Below are 20,379 nucleotides of genomic sequence, written 5' to 3'. Positions count from 1 at the left end.
TCGAACTTCCTTTTTTACGCACTTGTATCGTAATGTACTATTATCGCTCTTGCGTATTGGCACGACAGAGCCATATTTCCTTTCACAGCGTTTCGTTTTCATTTCGCGTCGTAGAAATGCCATTCGGCTACGGGGCCTGGTCATACAGTTGTCGTTGTGTGCGTGCAGACATGGATATGATGCGCGTGTGTTGCGCAATATGGAGCGTCCATCTAGAAGTGTGTGTTGTATTCAAGAACTTTATTTACTGCTTATTCAACACAAATCTTCTGATATAACTGGTTTACTTCCTTCGTATAACTGTGGCAGCACCAGTCGTTCACCCAGGATTTGCCAGCTAATAGAGGAGGACAAAACTAAGCGATTCGGGTAAGTCACTTTTTAGTATAGTACATTACATCAGACGCCGGGAAAGAAGGGCTTACAGGCTGAGCGTAGCGAAGCCGGATAGTGATACGAAGCCCGTAAGATTTTTTCACGGTAACTATATATATATATACGTATACGATACGGTAGCGAAAATGCTAAAATGGAAAGGAGCCCCCCCTTTCAACTTGGGAATTTTAGTTAAATATACAAGTGTTATAAACTAGATTTATCGAAAAAAAATTGTCCATTAAGAACAACCAAGAATTTTATATATATTTCTGGATAGTGCGTGCCGACCAATGAGTTGAAGCCAGGTTCATTCACCTTTACTCCTATGTTCTATCTCATTCCAACACTGTGATGTATTGCCAGATAAGTTAATAAAAAAAACGTATAAAACATTCTTCAATCAAATTGACTTACTTTTCTTTGTATTATACAAAAAAAAACTCAATCAAAAACCTTATTTCTACGGTATTTACCTCCTGCGTACTATGGGAACACTAATAATAAAAAAATATGCCCGATATGTCAGAATTGTCAAAATTCATTCACCGATTCAGAGATTTATTTTGCAAAATAAACGTTTTGCGACGATTTACTTAAGTTCTGAGCTATGTATTGCATAGTGAACCATTGTGGAAGTAAATGGAAACCGAAATCCGACGTAAAACTTCACAAGTAAGTACTTATTTTACCAAAATGTTCATAAACCTCACTGGCAATAAATTTTCTTCTATTTTGCTTGTAATCTTGGTTAGTTCTTATCATTATATTGGTTTCATTGTCTCAAATTATATCAAAATTCCCACGAATAGGTTTAGAACGATAAATATGACCTTTAAAGAAAAATAATGCTATGTGTGGTTTTACGACTAGGGTGACCAATCTTTTTTCTTGCATGGTATTTACTCTTATTGAATGGAGCTAAATCTATCAACTTGGTACGGTTTCTATGTTCATAGTTCATATCACAGTATAATAATACCAACTTTATATAATTTATGTCTTTACAATTAACATGAATAATATTAAACTTTTCAGTGTTCCAAAAGATGAAGGAAGGAGGCAGCATTGGCTGTTGGCTGTCGATTGTACCGATAAAAGGAAATGTTTCAGAGCGTTCGACAATTTGCAGATTTGCACTTTAAGCCTGAAGATTATTACACAGAAAGAAATTTTAAAAATCAGTCCAGTAACGACGGATATATCGTGGCCTAAACATTAAATTGAGATACATATATACATGCGAAGAGAATTGAAATACGTACGAATTGAGAACCACCTTCCTTGAGATTTGGGGCGGCGCTTAAAAATAAAGATACTGTTTTAAAACGTCCTAGTATTTCATTATTTCCCCATTGACAAATACTTCCCTTATATTTTTGTGGCTATTCCCACTAGTTACCACCAAGTTTTTACCTGTCCTAACTACTGGGATTTCCCCCACATTGTTAATTACCACACCGGGGGTTGATAGCTACTGGGATTAGTTTTCCCAGTAGTTACTACCAAAATATTATTGTGATGACCAAAACACTAAAATATATATTCCATTGCATGCTTTAATAAACACAGGTGTCAGTTAGTAAAAGACAAATACTTATGTAACTCCGTATAGACAGATAAAGTCTAAGAAAAAAACTTACCTCAAAACCATACAGAAAAAGGTACGGTGAGCTAGATGGCGATACACCTTTGGGGTAGGTACGCTCAGATAGATGGCGCTAATATTAATATTTGACATTTTAACACATATCAATATCATATCAAGCTGAGAATATTGTCAAAACGGAGGTTCAAAGGTTTTAAGCCTGTGTCGAGAGATGTAATACGTCAAATTCCGCGGGATATCCCTAATGTATGCTTAATCATGGACACCCTAAAGAAAGAGATGCAAGACCGGCGTGACGTAATTCAAGGTCAAATTTTCTGGCTTCAAAGTAATGTTCGGCGTGCAACATCCATTGTATATAAGATTCTTGAGAACAACTCAGTCAAAAGATATTTCAAAAAAATCTTTAAAATCGAGGTTCCGCTCCCGACTCTTTCCTCTTTCAAAACTTAATCAATCGGAACGAAATTTGAGAATCTGAATAACAATGAAATAATCTATGATGTCGGACCGTTTAGCTTTTTTGGTTAATTGTTACCAATCTTGAGTATCACACCTTTTTTTGCGCCACAATGAAAAAGGCCGTTTTTGGAAATTTTTGATTGGCTCTAGAGTCTTTAAAAAGCAGAATATCAAAAAAAAAATCAAAACGGTCCGACACAGATAAAAATAATAACAATCTGTGTTGAAAAAATCATTGCTCTATCTTCAAAAACCAGGGAGGAAATAGTCGAGAGCGTTTGTATGGAGAATTGACCCCTACCGTATCGTCTTAAGAAATTTTCATACGCCGTCGTGTATCTTACTTTGGATTTCGGGGGCAGTAAGTTACTCATATCTAAATCTATTACTCAGTTCTGCCTCCGCTCGCAATTCCCGAGGCGTATCTACACTTTAAATCCACATCACTTTTGTCCGAACTACTTAATATTGAAATTTAAAAAAGCTCCAGATAAAATATTTGATAAATCCGAGCAAACATATATTTTTATTTAATTTCCGCGCTTAAACTTTTTTTTAAATCTGTTTAAGGTAATGTTTTTACCGGTGACATTTACCGCATTATAGTCTGGCAATAACCTAACCACAAAATTAAAATTTTGAAAAAACCCCCGACATTGTGGACCGATTTTCATGAAACATGGCTAAGAACCCTCCCGACTAACTCAGCTTTCAAACAAAAAAAAAACTGAATCGGTTCATCCGTCCGGGAGCTACCATGCCACAGACAGACACACACAGACAGACAGACACGCCAAACTTAAAAATAAATAGCTGACAGACCGTGCCGTCCGACGGGCAGGGGCCCGTTTCTCGAAAGGTACAAGCCTTGTATTACAAGTGTGTTTCCATGACAACCCATACGATTTGACAGTTCGCGCACTTGTAATACAAGGCTTGTACCTTGAATGAATGAATTAATGAATGAATGAATGAATGATTATTTTATTTGCATAAAACAAGCGTATTTACATATTTAGGTGTTCAAAAAGAATATCCACAGCACGATTCTTGTTTTGCCCCGACAGGCGTACAAATATTGTTTACTTATGAACTAACAAAACGTAACTAACTACTATATACAAGATGTATACTAGTCTTACGCACTATAATTATTCATGCAGTTCTGTACATAAAACATTTCCAAAACAGCATAGCTCGCAACAGTGACAATAAATTAATTATATATAAACATTTAATTTGAATTTACAATAAATAATTAGTATTAAATAATTGATTATAATTTACAATTTATTACATATTCATCAATGGAGTAATAACAATTTTCAATTAAATGATTAAACAATGTCTTTTTGAAAACCAATGGGTGTAATTCTTTAATGTCATCAGATAGGATATTGAATAATTTGATAGCCATACAGTAAACGTTTTTCCTGGATAACGCTAATTTAGTATGTATGTATGTATGTATAAGCTTTATTGTACATAAAGGAAACAAAAGAGACACAGTTACAGAGTCAGTAATATACAATGTAGGCGGACTTATCCCTTAATGGGATCTCTTCCAGTCAACCTTAGTTAATTTAGTCATAGGTAAAAGCAATCTTATACTTTTAAACGAGCAATTCTTGTATATTTATTTATTTATTTATTTATATATTTATTTACACTGACGAATTCGGAAACCGCTCTAACGATTTCGCTGAAATTTGTTATGTGGGGGTTTTTGGGGGTGAAAAATCGGTCTAACTTATCCTTAGGTCCGGGAAAACGCGAATTTTCGAGTTTTCATGCGTTTTTCTTTGCGCGCCATCTCGTGTGCAGTAGTTGTACTGTTAAGACAGAATTCTTTCGGTCGATGTAAGTACTATTTATTGCAAACACTAGATGGCGACACAGGTCAAGGCTAAAACGAATAGAAAAATACACTATTTGAGTTTTTGCGGCGAAATGCGCGCCATCTCGTGTGGAGTAGTTGTGTTGTTAAGGCTGAGAATTCTTTCGCTCGATGTAGGTACTATTCATTTTTGAACTAGTAAGTTTGGGTAAGTTTGAACACATACCTATCTTAGTTTTAAGTTTCCACTGCTTCGAAGCTGGTGACCTAGCCATACATTGTGAATGCTATTGCACTATATATGTACATTGTACCTTTAGCCTTTTAGTTTTAATGGGCATAACTTTATTGCATACCTAATACCTATTATGTATAGTCATAACCTTCTAGCCTCCATACTATCGCGCCTTGCCAATAGCAGCCTTACGCTTATGCCTTTAAATCATAATCATCTCCGTTCTGAATCATCATTTATCGACCGCCACAGACAAACTGAATTAGTTTTAATAACTAGGTACTAGAATGCCTTTGTAAATGTGGCGGGACGATCCACGGGTACATTAAGACTTCGGAGCCTAACACAGTGGAATTAAATTCCAGGGACTACTCGACGGGCTCACTACTATCACGCCCGCAAACCTTCACCCTGCCTGGACGCCTCTGCCCACTCGCGTCGAACGCCGCGTCACACGCCACTACCGACGCCAGGACGCCAGGACAGTAACGCTCAGCTACGCTGCGATCCATTTGCCATCACCACCGTAGGCCTACGACCCACGTCCCTAAATAGTCCTAATAAATAGATTTAACACTTTGTAGCCTAGACTTCTTTCTCAGAACTGCCCTAGATACCTATCGCTACAAGTGGCGCCTTCAACTTGGTATCGTGGTTTCTGTGGTATTTTGGATCGTTGAGTAGTTTGTTTTGTGTGCGTGTTGTTTTGTGAAGTCTTGTTTTTTATTTTAAATTGTGCTTAACAACTTGGGTCTAGAGATTGGACACGGCAGTTATCGATATCGATAAAACCGATATTTTGTAACAATACTTTAGACACTAGTTGCATTTTATTTTGCCTTTCTGTAATTTGTTTTTTCTCTTTATCACCATCCATTTTCTTATCTTATCTTTCGGTGCTATACGATTTATTTTCTTTTTCTCCTACTTCCTTCTATCTTATTTTATATTAATAAAAACAAGTCACTACTTTCACTTTCGCTCTCTCTGTAACAGAACGGAGTAGTTTAGAATAACCCTAATAATTATACGTGTGCAAACTTACCCAAACGTTGTAAAATACATTCTACATCATGACATCGGAAATAAAATTCATGTCACTCCAAAAGGCGGAGCTTGCGTATGAAGTAGAGATTAGAGGGGAATCCCCCGCTGATAATGTGATGGATTTACGTAAACAAATTACGAAACTCGTGCGGCTTTATCCTTCTGATGATATTTTATTGTCACCATTTGATCCTGCAGTAGATGCAGCGGCAGTGGAGGAAAGCTTGTCAAAAATAGCTAAAAACATAAAGTGTTTAAATGAAAACTTTGACAAAAACCTTTTAGCTCGAACTAAAAATACAATGAATCACATTTTCCATCGCTTGAACCGGATCGATTGCTCATCTCAGCCGGATTCATTAACCGCGTGCAACGAATGCTTTAAACTATTCCAAACTTGCAAATCAGCCTTAAACAACTTTGATACTATTGCTGCGGGTTCCACTTCTGAAGATACTCCGAGCCTCATTACGGTAAATTGTGAGCGTGGTTTGTCCTCGGAGTTGTCAAAACTAAAATTTAATGGAAAAACGTGCGTAAGGTCCTTCATCCGCAGTGCATCTGATTTTATCAAGGCCAGGTCGCTATCCTCAAGCAAAGTTTTATCTTTCGCAACCGAGATATTCACCGATGATGCCCTACATTGGTTTAGAAGTATAAGAGATCAAGTTGATTCATGGGAAGATGTCTGTGTTAGGCTCAAGGAGGCCTTCAGTGCTCCGAACTATGATTATCGCTTCAAGGACGAAATCAAGGCACGTACACAGGGCCCGCGGGAAAATATTACAATCTACCTTTCAATAATGTCGGGCATGTTTTCACAGCTTGATAAACCTCTGCCGGAAGAAGAAAAGTTACAGATATTGCTTCACAATATTCGTCCTTGCTACGCCAACGTGCTCACTTCTTGCTCGGAAATAAAAGATGTACAACAATTGCAGTCCGTGTGTAAGAACTACGAAAATGTTCAGTCTCGTATGGCTCAATATCGAGAGCCCCCCAAAGCCACGTCTGAGACCCTAGCCCCGGACTTTGCTTACTCTCACGCCTCTACTTCTACTAACGCGTCAAATAAACCATTTTTACAGAGACAGCCTTTTGCAAAAAATTACGACTATAAGTCTCGATTCTCTAACTACGCAAATAAGCCTAATACTATTACGAATATTACACCTGTCGACGCAGTTGCTGCCGCTACACCAGTTTATGCAATCAATGCTAGGCCGAAATTTTGCCCTCGCTGTCGCGTCGACACTCACTCGTTGAGGAACTGCACCGCAGAACGTGTTATTGTATGTTTTCGTTGTGGTCACCCAGGAGTTAAGTTTCACGACTGCCCTGACTGTCAGAAACAATTATCTTCCTCTACACAGGAACAAAAAAACGCATGAAGCAGAATTGTAGTTACTCCGAAGTTAACGACTGGACCGACTGGTTGAAATTTATAAAGAATTTTTTCGTGTCTATAAAGTAACTTCAATTCTGCAATCACAAACACTAAATAACGATAACAGGGTTTTTATCGATGTTAAAATACAGAATAAAAAAATCTCGGGACTATTGGATTCTGGTGCCGCTGTAACGATTATCGGTAATGGTTTTCACAATGATCCAATATTCTCGCAATTTACAATACTCAATCCTGACGATACTAACTTGGAGTCAGCTGGTGGGCACAAATTAGAAAGTATTGGTTATATAAATCTACCCGTTCATTTTGAGGGACAGAATCACATCCTTAAGGCATATGTCATGCCCATTGTCAAAACGCACTTTATATTAGGTATAGATTTTTGGCGGAAGTTTAACTTATGTCCGAAATATATTGCCTCTCTAAATATAAGTGAAACTTCTAATTCTGTTTCTGAGCCCACTATTCCCCAGGAAGTTAAGCATATCACATCCTATCAACATTTACATCCTAATCAGCGCTCAGTTGTTGACGATTTAATAAAGAAATTTAAAGCTATATCTTACGAGCAGAAAGGTTTAGGTCGAACCGCGATGATAGAACATCATATACATACAGGTAATGCGTCCCCTATAAGACAACGTTACTACCGTATGTCTCCGGAAAAGACTAAAATTATTAATGAACAGGTAGACGAAATGCTACAACTGGACGTGATTGAACCCTGTGAAAGTGCCTGGTCATCCCCGGTACTAGTAGTCAACAAAAAGAATGGTAAGCCAAGGTTTTGCCTTGATAGCCGGAAACTTAATTCCGTTACAATTAAAGACGCTTACAGTCTTCCGTATATGTCCGAGATCCTTGACAATCTTAGAGACGCGAAATATTTAACGAGCATCGATTTGTCCAAAAGTTTCTGGCAAATACCTATAGCTGCAGAAGATCGCTGCAAAACTGCTTTTTTTGTACCAAATAGGGGGACATTTTCCTTTAAAACAATGGCTTTTGGCCTCACTAATGCCCCTGCCACCCAGCAGCGGCTGGTCGATGCCCTATTTGGACCCGAATTTGAGCTCAGGGTATTCTGTTATTTAGACGACATTATTTGCGTAAGTAATAGTTTTGAAAGCCATGTTGCCTTATTGTCGCGTGTGTTAAACAAACTTCAACAAGCTAACTTGACAATAAATTTTGAAAAAACACAGTTCTTTAGGGACAGCTTAAAATACCTTGGTTACGTAGTCGACTCTGAAGGACTACGCACTGACCCCGAGAAAGTGGAGGCAATTAGAAATTACCCTACACCCACTACAAAGAAGGACGTAAAAAGCTTTTTAGGAAGCGCTTCATGGTATCGCCGATTTGTTCCGAATTTTAGCACCATCGCTGGACCCTTAAATAGCTTGACCTCGGGTAAAAAAGGTGGGTCTCCCTTTGCCTGGACTGAAGAAGCTAATGCTGCTTTTGAAGAGCTTAAAAATAAACTTACCTCTTGCCCCGTATTGGCTTGCCCTCATTATGACCTTCCGTTCGAGGTACACACAGATGCAAGTAATTACGGCATCGGCGCTATGCTCTGTCAAACGATTAATGGTCAGGAACACCCCATAGCATATATGAGTAAGTCCTTGACTGGCGCAGAGCGTAATTATAGCATTACGGAAAGGGAAACCTTGGCCGTCTTGGTCGCTTTGGAGCACTGGCGCTGTTATCTTGATAACGGTCAGACTTTTACGGTGTATACGGATCATGCAGCTTTAAAATGGTTCCTTTCACTCAATAACCCAACCGGGAGGCTGGCCCGTTGGGGTATTCGATTATCCACCTTTAACTTCATTATAAAACATCGTCGGGGCGTGGATAATGTCATACCAGACGCCCTTTCTCGCGCTTTGCCTGTAGCTGCTATTACAATGACCAATCCCTTTTCGCGTACAACTGATCCGTGGTACATAAATAAATATAGCACTTGTCGCACGTCTCCCTCCAGTCTTCCAAACTTCACTATTAATAACAATGTGCTTTACAGACTCTCAAAAATAAGTGCTCACTAACGTCGGAGTTTGCCTGGAAAGAAGTGGTTCCACGTGAGTTGCGTGATCAAATAATCAATGATAATCATGCAACCCCAACTGCCGGCCACTTGGGCATACATAAAACTTATCACCGTTTGGCCCTGCGATATTTCTGGCCGGGTATGCATTCCGACGTAGTTAAGGTTGTTTCGAGTTGCTCTGTTTGTCTATCACACAAGCAACCGAACCATACTACGTTAGGGGTCATGGGCAGACCTAAACAATGCTCACGACCCTTCCAAATGATATCAATCGACTTTATTGGTCCTCTTCCTACAAGTAGAAAACAGAACACATTTCTACTCGTAATAGTGTGTTGTTTTTCGAAATATTGCCTCGCATTCCCACTACGACGAGCGAACGCGGAAGCAGTAATCAAACATCTAGAAGACTCGGTCTTTCTTGTTCATGGAGTACCTCAGACAGTGTTCTTGGATAACGGGAGTCAGTTTATAAGTAAAAACTTAGATTCGTTTTTTAAAAAATATAAAGTGCCCAACGTTTTCTTTACCCCCCGTTATACTCCCCAGGTAAACACGGTGGAACGTCATAACCGTACCTTAATTACATGTATTTCTACTTTCATAGAAAACGACCACAGAGCTTGGGACGTTAACTTGCCAAAAATAACCTTTGCTATCAATAACTCACGAAGCGAAGTTACTAATTTCACGCCTTCCTTTCTTGTTTACGCGCGAGAGTTAGTAACGTGCGGTTCGCACTACGTAGATAACGACCTTTCCAATGAAGTAATTTTTCTACCTCGCAGTATTTATGCCGAAAATGTTGGTCCCATGGCAAATATATTTGATGAAGTCCAAACTCGTCTTTGGCAGGCTCACGCAAAAAACACCTCTCGCTACAACTTAAGACGCCTACCAACCGAATTCAACGTCAATGACATAGTTTGGAGAAAAACCTATTACCAAAGTGATAAAGACCATTATTTTAGCAAGAAGTTGGCACCGAAGTTTTTAGAATGTAAAATAGTACGTAAAAGGTCTCCTCTAGTCTACGACTTGCAAGATACGTCCGGCAAAGATTTGGGCACTTGGCATATTAAGGACCTCAAACTAGTAAGACGCTCAAGATAATAAATGAATTTAGTACAAATACATATATAAATAGAGCTTAGTTTAGTGTTTAGTGTACCTATCGGATTTTTTAATTAAGGTGAGCAAAAATCCTTCCCTAGGGAGCGGGGTAACTGTAGCGTTAATTATTTCTTAGTAAATTATAAGAATTAAAATAAATATATTCTCATATATTTACAACATTTAATCTTGTCGTTATGACAAATAAATAGGAAATGATAAGTATCGACGTCGATACTGTCGATACTATCGACTTTTCCAATCCCGCGTACTTGTTTACGCGATATCGCCGGCGCCATGTTATAACGGTGCCTCGGCCCTCAGAAGAGATCAAACTGCAGCGCGGCGCGCACGTCGCTCGTGCACAGATATGGGCCGCGCCCTTGAATCGTCATGTGTGAATTTTTAATAGTTATATGAAACCATAAAACACATAGTTAATTTATAAAAGGTGCATCTCGTTTGTTACGACACTTCATTACAAATCAAGTGCATATATTCCCCCACTTTGGGTAAGTTTGAACACATACCTATCTTAGTTTTAAGTTTCCACTGCTTCGAAGCTGGTGACCTAGCCATACATTGTGAATGCTATTGCACTATATATGTACATTGTACCTTTAGCCTTTTAGTTTTAATGGGCATAACTTTATTGCATACCTAATACCTATTATGTATAGTCATAACCTTCTAGCCTCCATACTATCGCGCCTTGCCAATAGCAGCCTTACGCTTATGCCTTTAAATCATAATCATCTCCGTTCTGAATCATCATTTATCGACCGCCACAGACAAACTGAATTAGTTTTAATAACTAGGTACTAGAATGCCTTTGTAAATGTGGCGGGACGATCCACGGGTACATTAAGACTTCGGAGCCTAACACAGTGGAATAAAATTCCAGGGACTACTCGACGGGCTCACTACTATCACGCCCGCAAACCTTCACCCTGCCTGGACGCCTCTGCCCACTCGCGTCGAACGCCGCGTCACACGCCACTACCGACGCCAGGACGCCAGGACAGTAACGCTCAGCTACGCTGCGATCCATTTGCCATCACCACCGTAGGCCTACGACCCACGTCCCTAAATAGTCCTAATAAATAGATTTAACACTTTGTAGCCTAGACTTCTTTCTCAGAACTGCCCTAGATACCTATCGTTTAGTTCTATGTGTTCCACGTTTGGAGTTGGTTGTGATAATTTCAAAAAACGACATATGTTTCTTAATAAAAATACACATTTCAAAAATATAAAGTGACGGAAGAGGCAGTATACGTTTGGATTGAAACAAAGACTTACAAGGCGCTAAAAATTCTGCTCCGCATAGAGTTCGGATACATTTTTTTTGTAATTTAAATATAATATCTGCGTCTACTGAGTTACCCCATAGTATGAGCCCGTATCGCAATATGGATGCCACATAACCATGGTATGCGGTAAGAGCTGCTTCCTCCGAAACTACATTTCGCACGCGATTTAGAACATATACAAAGCGATCCAGCCGTATACGCAGGTCATCTATATGAGCTTTCCAATTACAGAAACTGTCCAATGTTATACCTAAGAATTTAGCTGCCTCTACTTCTTCAATTATAGTGTCATTATAGGTTACCTTCAAATTCATTTTCTTACTTTTGCATGTTAAAAATTGTATCACTTTGGTTTTGTTTAAATTAATGTTAAGGTCATTGATTTCTAGCCATATTATTATGTCTCTTATTGCGTCGTTTATATCATCATTAAAGGTCATAGTGTCGTTACCTTTCGAGAAACGGGCCCTTTGGTAGTCAATGCGCGGTTTATGGTAAAAACGAGATTAATATTATTCAGTGATCTGAACATGTTCATGCGCAGGAGCAGCCACCGTAAAAGCGATACCACGTGTGTAATCGATACTGAGCGGCGATGCGTACGCGCATACGAACAGTACAACACTACGCTTTTTGTCTGAACGACCCTTGCGTTCCAGTAAATATGTCTTTCATTGAAAAATACGGCATTTTTGAAACAGTTCAAAGTTCTGTCAAATTTTTTCTTGTAGAAAATGTTTCCGTAAACATTATAGGACGTTCATTTTATACACAGATTGACTGAGCCCCATGGTAATTAGTTCAAGTAAGCACAGTATAATAAAGAGTACTATCGTACAGTGTGGCCACTCCCGTTCCCCGCTGAAAGTGCCGCCCACACCCTCTCGGTTACGTTACAGTTACCGCCTGTCAAAAACGCGAACAGTCGATCTGTCATATTTCACCCATACAAGCATAGTACGCGTTCACCTACACGAGCTTAGACTATGTGCTAGGAACGCGCCTCTTTCATATATTTGATCGCCAGTGTCCGAGGTGTGGTTGTGGGTATTAAAACAACGATAAACTTATATAATTATAGGAGGTAGGGCATAGCGAATGATATTCCGCTTAGTGTGGTAGTGGTAGGGCACGGAACAGTAGATATCATCTCGCTGGTATCTAGAGCAGAGCCCGACTGGGGAAGTACCTCCGCCTTACAGAAGACCCCAGCCAAATAGCACTAGACCCTACTCATAGTGTTGAGTTCCTGCCGGTGAGTAAGTGCGTTTTCACATTATCCGATCCGATATCGGATGTCGGAAGGATTTCTAAGAGATCCAAGATGGCGGCTTAAATGTATGGTATATTGGTCCTACATCTGATATCGGATCGGATAATGTGAAAACGTACTAAGGCTGCCAAAACTCAACGAGAGTGCGGTGTGCTGCTGACGGAAGGACCTATGGAACTAATTTGTATTAAGAAAATACAAAGCAAATACATAGAAAACACCAATGACTCAGGAAGAAATATTTTTGCTCATCACACAAATACATGCCGTTATACCGAGATTTAAACTCACGCCATCTTTGACTGCTCCCCCCGCTCCCCCATGCAACTTTTTCACTGTACGAACTATTGGTTCGTAGACATTGAACTATTGTTAGTTATTTAAAATAATAATTATAAAAATATACTCATTAGTTCTTAATCTACAGTGGTTTAAAGTTAACTACAAAATGAAGCATTTTTGTAAATTTTCTAAAAAAAGTCTTAAATAGAGAAAGTGTAATAAATGTTATAGTATGAAGTATATATTCGTGAACTACTCAATAAGCCCTTTCTTTTAATTCCCTACCACAAAACTGCTTGGCGACATCTGTTTATAGGATGTCTGGGATCTATACAATATATATCAGAAGTCAGATTGAGGTGCGCTATTTTTGCAAACGAACATCCCCCTGGAATTTATGGAAGATATTTTGTAAGTAATAGCTAATAACCGTGTTTTTCACCTAAGTCGTTAGAAGCTTAGTATGTATAAAGTTTAGTATTAATACCAAACTGTGACGACATTTAACTAACCTAGTATTATACTGTAACCTAGTTTTAAGCTTGTAACTGATTTTGCAATACCCTACTAGGGTCCATGTTATCATTTTAATGTAAATTTTATGTGTACTTGGAAGCAAATAAATATCTCTATCTCTATCTAATGTTTTAAAACGAATTTAGGGTCACTAACAATTAACTACGCGAGACCGGTCGTCATAAAAAAAATAATGAAAATATAATAGTTAAGTACGGGAAAATATGAGAAAGAATCATGAAATATTGAACTTTTAAAGTTCATTTACCCTTTTGGGTTATTATATTAAACTGTTTTCTATATAACAACAACTAAACGATGAAAGAAGCCCATGAAATGTCAACTTCACAAAGAATTCAGAATTTCTTGTTGCCAACGTTTTTACAGACACAAAAATAAGTTGAAAAGTTTTGAAATTGCACAAACATTTACTAAGTTTTTTATACTTTACGATTTTGTAATAAACTTCGCTGTAGTTACGGAGTATTTCAATTAGGTACTGGTTGAAATCACTGTTCTTGCTTCATCGTTTTATCTGAGCTGCTAGCCGCCGCCATGGGCACACCTCGGACACTGGCGACCAAATATTTATGAAAGAGGCGCGTTCCTATAGCACACAGTCTAAGCTCGTGTAGGTGAACGCGTACTATGCTTGTATGAGTGAAATATGACAGGTCGACTGTTCGCGTTTTTGACATGCGGTAAACTGTGAGGTAACCGAGAGGGGGTGGGCGGCACTTTCAGCGGGGAGTGGGAGTGGCCATACTGGTGCCATGGGTTTCAACGTTTTAGAATAGGTACTACACGACTACATTACTCGATAAAGTCGTCAAGGATTTTTTTTTTAATTTTAGAGTGAGTATGGTGCTATTTTCAAGAAATATTAGTGCGCAAAGTAGTACTTTATTCGCCTATGTCGAAACTTTAAAGGGCCATTATTATCATTGCAGAACGTCACGCAATTTTTTTTTTTATGGGATAGGAGACGAACGAGCAGACAGGTCGCCTGATGGTAAGCGATCACTGGTTGGCTATTTGGTTCTTATTAGACCTTGGTACTTTTATTAAAGTAAGACAGACTTTTCCATGTATGAGTGTACTAGCCTTTGCCCGCGGCTTCACTCGCGTTAGAAAGAGACAAAAAGTAGCCTATGTCGCTCTCCATCCCTTCAACTATCTCCACTTAAAAAATCACGTCAATTCGTCGCTCCGTTTTGCCATGAAAGACGGACAAACAAACAGACACACACACTTTCCCGTTTATAATATTAGTATGGATGATCCAGATCCACTTACTCCCTCTATCCCATCACACATACGTAATGAGTAATCCATATATTATAAATACGAAAGTGTGTGTGTCTGTTTGTTTGTCCACCTTTCACGGAAAAACGGAGCGACGAATTGACGTGATTTTTGAGGTGGAGATAGTTGAAGGGATGGAGAGTGACATAGGCTACATTTTGTGTCTTTCTAGAAGCCGCGGGCAAAACCTAGTGACTTATAAAAATAATACATTACGTCAGATGCCGGGAAAGAAGGGCTTCAGCCTGAGTAGAGGTATAATCCGAATAGTGATACGAACTCTGTAAGCCCTTTTCACTGCGAAGCATGTATATACTTAGTGCTTTTCTCAAAGTTGCAATGAAATAGGCTATAAAAACTGACCTTGTAAACCTTTTTTATTTTCCTTCCATTTTAAGAGGGCTTTCATTAGAAAAATAGTGAAATCGCAACCGAGCGCTTAATCATACCGTGTGTGGTATCAAATTAAAGGGTTTTGCGAGTAGTTTACAAATATATAACATATTATAGGACTTTTACTACTTGGTCTAACAAAATATGAGAAAATGTCCAAAAGTGGTAATAATTGTAACGGTGAAGGCTCGTTTTCAAAAAATTGCCAAAAATATATAATAGAAATTTATAATCTTAATCACTAAGGAATAAGAGCAATTTTAGTAAACGTTGCGGATTAATTTTGTACGAAAATAATTTCAATGTGATGTAGATTTTCAAAGAAATTGTCACTTAATTTTAGGTCATTTCTGTAAAAAATTCAACTCGTCTTAGCCTCGTTTACTTACTCTTTTTCAAAACCTTATAATAAAAATGTAGTCTGAGAAGCTTATAGTACAAGATATACGTATTATAAATTTACCAGTTTCAGTATTCAAAATTGTCCAAATTTTACAAATAAGATCGACTAAGAGTAGAAATTAATAGGGGGCGTCACCGTCTATGTGAACCGTTTTGCATGTTTTTTTTTAAATGATGGTAAAGAACTGTTTTTTTTTTACGATCCGACGTAGGTATTTGGTGTCAGTTTTGTGCATCAATTTGCGCTTAAGGTGGTCACGGTTGCTTCTTTTTACTTGAGATGAAATTCTCAAATTGTGTGTTCATGAAATTAGCGTTATTACCTACAATTAACATTTTTCGCTTTCATTTTCATTTTTACTTCATCCATTTGACTTCACATTTCACAAGCCATTTTTAAAATTTCATCCCATAACACGTTCACGGACGTCTAGTGACGTCATCTGTCATAGACCAAAGGAAACAAATGACTAGACTACGCGTATGCTATAGCCACAGAGGGCACAGAGTACATATTAGTACAACGTGCGTAGCCGAATGCACAAACGCTCACGAGACGCTCACGAAACGAAACGCTCGTAGATATCTATCTCTATCGCTCTTGCGTATTGGCGTGGCAGAGCCAGACTACCTTTCGCGGCGTTTCGTTTTCGTTTCGCGTCGGAAAAATGCCATTCGGCTACGGGGCCTGGCTGCTGCTGCACACGTATCCACGAATGTGTTAAAATGGTAATGATGGGGTTTAAAGATTAGAAAACAAATATATGAATCTTCTTGGAAAGACATAATATTAAATACTAACGTTTCAAAAGTAATAATCAGTATGGTTAGCACACGATTGCCGCGAGAGTATGTCGCCGCGAGATAGACTACCCGTCCTTATGTTATTAAACTTATTAATACAGTAGAAGAAATAATATACGATAGGCCAGCAAAAATAATTCGCGAAGCAGCAAAGCAATTTTTTGATATAATAATTAGATAACCGGATAACAACATTTAAGTAAATAGATCATGCCAATTTGCTACATACTGGGGATTTTAATGATATAAACATTAAATATACCTAGATATATTTTCTACATTTTGAGTCTTTCGGCCCAAGTCAAAGAATACACAGTAAAAATATCATTCTGATCTCATATGAGTGACTAATATGAGTGTACAATGTTGCTAGGCAGAGTGATGGCAGATGGACTAAAATGTTAACAGAACGGTGGCCGCTCACAGATGTAAGAAGCGCTTGGCATCCGTTAGCTCGCTGGGTGGATGACATCCGGAAAATTGCGGGTCACAACTGGATGAGATTAGCCCTGGACCGGGACAAGTGGCGCACTAGAAGAGAGGCCTATGCTCAGCAGTGGGCGATAAAGGGCTGATATGTTGATGATGATTATAAACGAAACTTAAGTTTATAATCGCTATTATTTGAAAAACTTTAACACTTCTATCCGGTCAACAAACAGTTCGATTCTTCAATTTAGTCTGATCACTTATTTCTAAGTAGGTAACGTAAGTATTTAACTATAGTGTACATAAAGGAAACAAAAGAGACACAGTTACAGAGTTCAGTAATATACAATGATAGAGATGGACTTATGTTATATGGTCTTCCATTTCAACCTTGAGGAAATGTTAGAAGGAATTAACGATGAGTGACCAATTCAAAAATGTACAACCACTAAAAGAATTAAATAATAAATTATTTAAGTAAGTTGCAGGTAACGAAAAAGTGCATTTAACTACATATAGGTACTCTTCAATTTAATCTGATCACTTATTTCTAAGTAGTTAACTTAAGTATTTAACTATTTACTTAATTGGTTACCCTTAAAAGCTGTGTGTTAATATTGTAATAATTTCCAAATTGCCTCCGTATTTCGATTTAATTTAGACCAGGATTTTTTGCGGTAACTAACCGCAGGTAAGGAATTTAAAATAATTCTTCATTGGCCTTGCCACAACTTTAACCAATCAAATCGTTTTAGAAATAACCATACTAATTACTTGATTTAAAAAATCCAACTCAAAGTGATCAGTTGAAGGAAACTTGAAGGGATGTTTACAAAAACAACATAACTGACTACACTGGTTGACACCTGTCACGATCAAAAATGTTGTTCTAAAAGTGTCAACCGCTCTAAGCAGTTATGTTGTTTTTGTAAATATCCCTTCACTTGTTAGCGATTTGATTGGTTTCGCTAGGACGTCCGACATTTTAAACGTTAACGGACTATAGCAGGTAGCTACGGTACCTACAATATAATTAGTGTATTTCAACTTCAAAACAAGCATCATTTTTGGAATCACAAATACTTATAACCGGCGCCAGCGCGTCATATTTGCAAAATGTTGTTCTTTCTTTCTCTTAACTAGAAAATTATTCCTTCCATCCACGATTTTTGCAATTCATAAACTTAATCTAGTAAGGTAAGGTATTCTGAAGTTGCAATAAGCTACTTAACTTTCAACATCAAAAAATATTAAACAAAATTACAAATAATATTTAACGAAAAAGCAGTCGGACAACAAAATAAAATTATAAAACTGTAATAAAAGGAAACATACACTCATAATATAATAAATACGGAATTACGTAAAACTGAAACACTCACCTTTACTCTGGTCCATTTCAATTACGTCGAAAATAACAAATTTAAATAAACGAAATTTAATCTAGCCAAGAAGTTTAGTATATTTAACGCGCACTGTCAACATTGCTTAAATTTAGACCGCCACTCGCAAATAATTGTTATTAATCCACTAGCTTATCGAATTACTTTAAATAATTTAATTATTCTAACTTTCTTACTAATGTGTGAACTAATTGAGTCCTTGCCCGGTTCTGGCTGTTGGGTTTGGACGCCAAGGCCAAAACATGTGCGGGAGAAAAAATATCCCGCGAACATCAACCTGAACACACCCACAAGCAATCGAAAACCAAATGCACCTTAACTCAAAGCAATATGGGCTATTCATTGAAGCTTTTAAATTTTCGTTTAGTAATCGGAAAACCAACCGTATGTTTCTTAATTTAAATTGGTTCTAGAACAGCGCCGCGAGCTGTTCTTATTTCAAAATCGGTTTAAACCTCAAGGCGTGGCTTGCTATAGACCCGCCCATGTTTTTTTTTTAATTTTGAGCGGGAAGCGATTTGGAGTAATAATTGACACGTCAACGTCTATTATTTATGGATGCTGAACAGTTAATTTGAATTAAGTTGTTATGTGATTGGTTCTGAAAAGTTTATGTTTTTGTGGCGCGGATGTGGAAATTGAATTTTTACGAGTGTCTAAATTAGAAGCAAGTCAATGGTGTGTAAAATCTGGTCTGCGTCTGGTTTCCGTCGTCTTTATTAGTTTCCGAAATGTTTTTCACGAAATTGAAACTTCTTTTTCACTAATTATTAAAGTTTCCAGCCAGTATTAATAAGTAGTAGCGGATCGCTTTAAATTGACTTCAATGTGTCATGTTAGAATGCAGTTACATTTTTTACATACCTACAGTTCTAACTTTACCATGTTGTTTCAGTTCCTCAGTAAATACCTACTTACTCGTAAAATTCGTAAACATTGAAACTGAATCCACAGTTAACCATATAAACTGGTCTGTAATGACCAGCTAGCAGCTGTGCTGGTAGGTAAAGTTTTACAGTGTATTTTTTTGGCAATTGTTAATTTAAGTAAGATACTTACATCGGGGCAAATATCGACTGGGGGGCAATTGTAACTGATCCATTTGTTCCATTACTACACTATGATATTGAGTTCTACATGTATCCACTAAACAAGCCTACCATATATAACCGGTGGACACTCTATTTAATAATGCAAACATTGTAAAACATGGAAAAATGGACCAGTTACATTTGCCCCCCAGTCGAGATTTGCCCCGCTGCCCCCGCTGTACCTTACCTACTTTACTTTGGGTTGGCGAAATTGTAGTAGTAAGCATCTTTGTATTGTTTTTAGAAATAAATAAAAAAAAGACTTATTGTGTTTTCTCTGCTCTTATTCTTTCAAATGGGTCTGGAAATTTTCCCATGTTTTCTTTCCATTTCCCTTTCCGTTACTAAATATGGTAGGTAGTTATAGTTACTTAACGGATAAAAATAAAAATATGTATTTTTCTTATCAATAAAAGCAGAGCTCCTGAAGAAACCTGAAAAATCTAAAATAAGTGCACAACACAAAAATCTAGCCAAGCGACCCAAGCATGCCGTCATATCAACAGCGCGTAGCTTGCGTAGCATCTATTCGTAGAGTGCACGGTACCATAGATCGTATATAGAAACCGCTAGATGACGGGTATGTGACGGCAGCATGGCACCACTTTTCAACTGACTGATGACTCAGACACAGATGCTCAACGATAATTTATATAATTTTCATAAAGAGGAAAAAGCGGTACAGTCACCGGCAAAAATAAGTGATGATTTCAGTACCTTGTCACATTAACATCTTGTTTGAAATGTCATACGAAGTTGTCAAATGACTAAAAGCGACAAGGTACAGAAATCGTCACTTATTTTTGCCGGTGACTGTACAGTCAGTCAGTCACCTGCAATAAAATATCCTCCAAATGCCGCAAAAAATTGTGACACTTTCTTACGGCACTACAAATGAGATCTGGGTGGCTAGCCGAATGGCACAATCGCTCACGAAACGCTCACGAAACGAAGCGCTAGTAGATATCTATCTCTATCGCGCTTGCGTATTGGCGCGACAGAGCCAGCGGCGTATCGCTTTCG

General features: G+C 38.0%; 1 protein-coding gene and 1 long non-coding RNA gene across 5 annotated transcripts in view; one reads left to right on the top strand and one right to left on the bottom strand.

Moving 5' to 3' along the window:
* Positions 1-18,451, bottom strand: part of LOC125241383 (retinal homeobox protein Rx3-like) — a 30,330-nt gene extending 11,879 nt beyond the window's left edge. For all 4 annotated transcript variants that reach the window (XM_048149843.1, XM_048149844.1, XM_048149845.1 and 1 more), the window contains exon 1: positions 18,245-18,451. In XM_048149843.1, coding sequence (XP_048005800.1) covers positions 18,245-18,260 — 16 coding nt within the window. In that variant the 5' untranslated portion in view covers positions 18,261-18,451. The remainder of the gene's footprint in view (positions 1-18,244) is intronic.
* LOC125241384 lies at positions 10,552-11,267 on the top strand. The gene is made up of 2 exons (XR_007178737.1): positions 10,552-10,657; positions 11,050-11,267. It is a non-coding gene; the product is annotated as an uncharacterized LOC125241384 (long non-coding RNA).
* Positions 18,452-20,379: the final 1,928 nt, after the last annotated feature.

Source organism: Leguminivora glycinivorella, chromosome Z (genome assembly GCF_023078275.1).
Source record: "Leguminivora glycinivorella isolate SPB_JAAS2020 chromosome Z, LegGlyc_1.1, whole genome shotgun sequence".
Lineage (NCBI taxonomy): Eukaryota > Metazoa > Arthropoda > Insecta > Lepidoptera > Tortricidae > Leguminivora > Leguminivora glycinivorella.
Note: the sequence above shows the minus strand (reverse complement) of the source record. Positions and strands in the feature narration are given on the sequence as shown.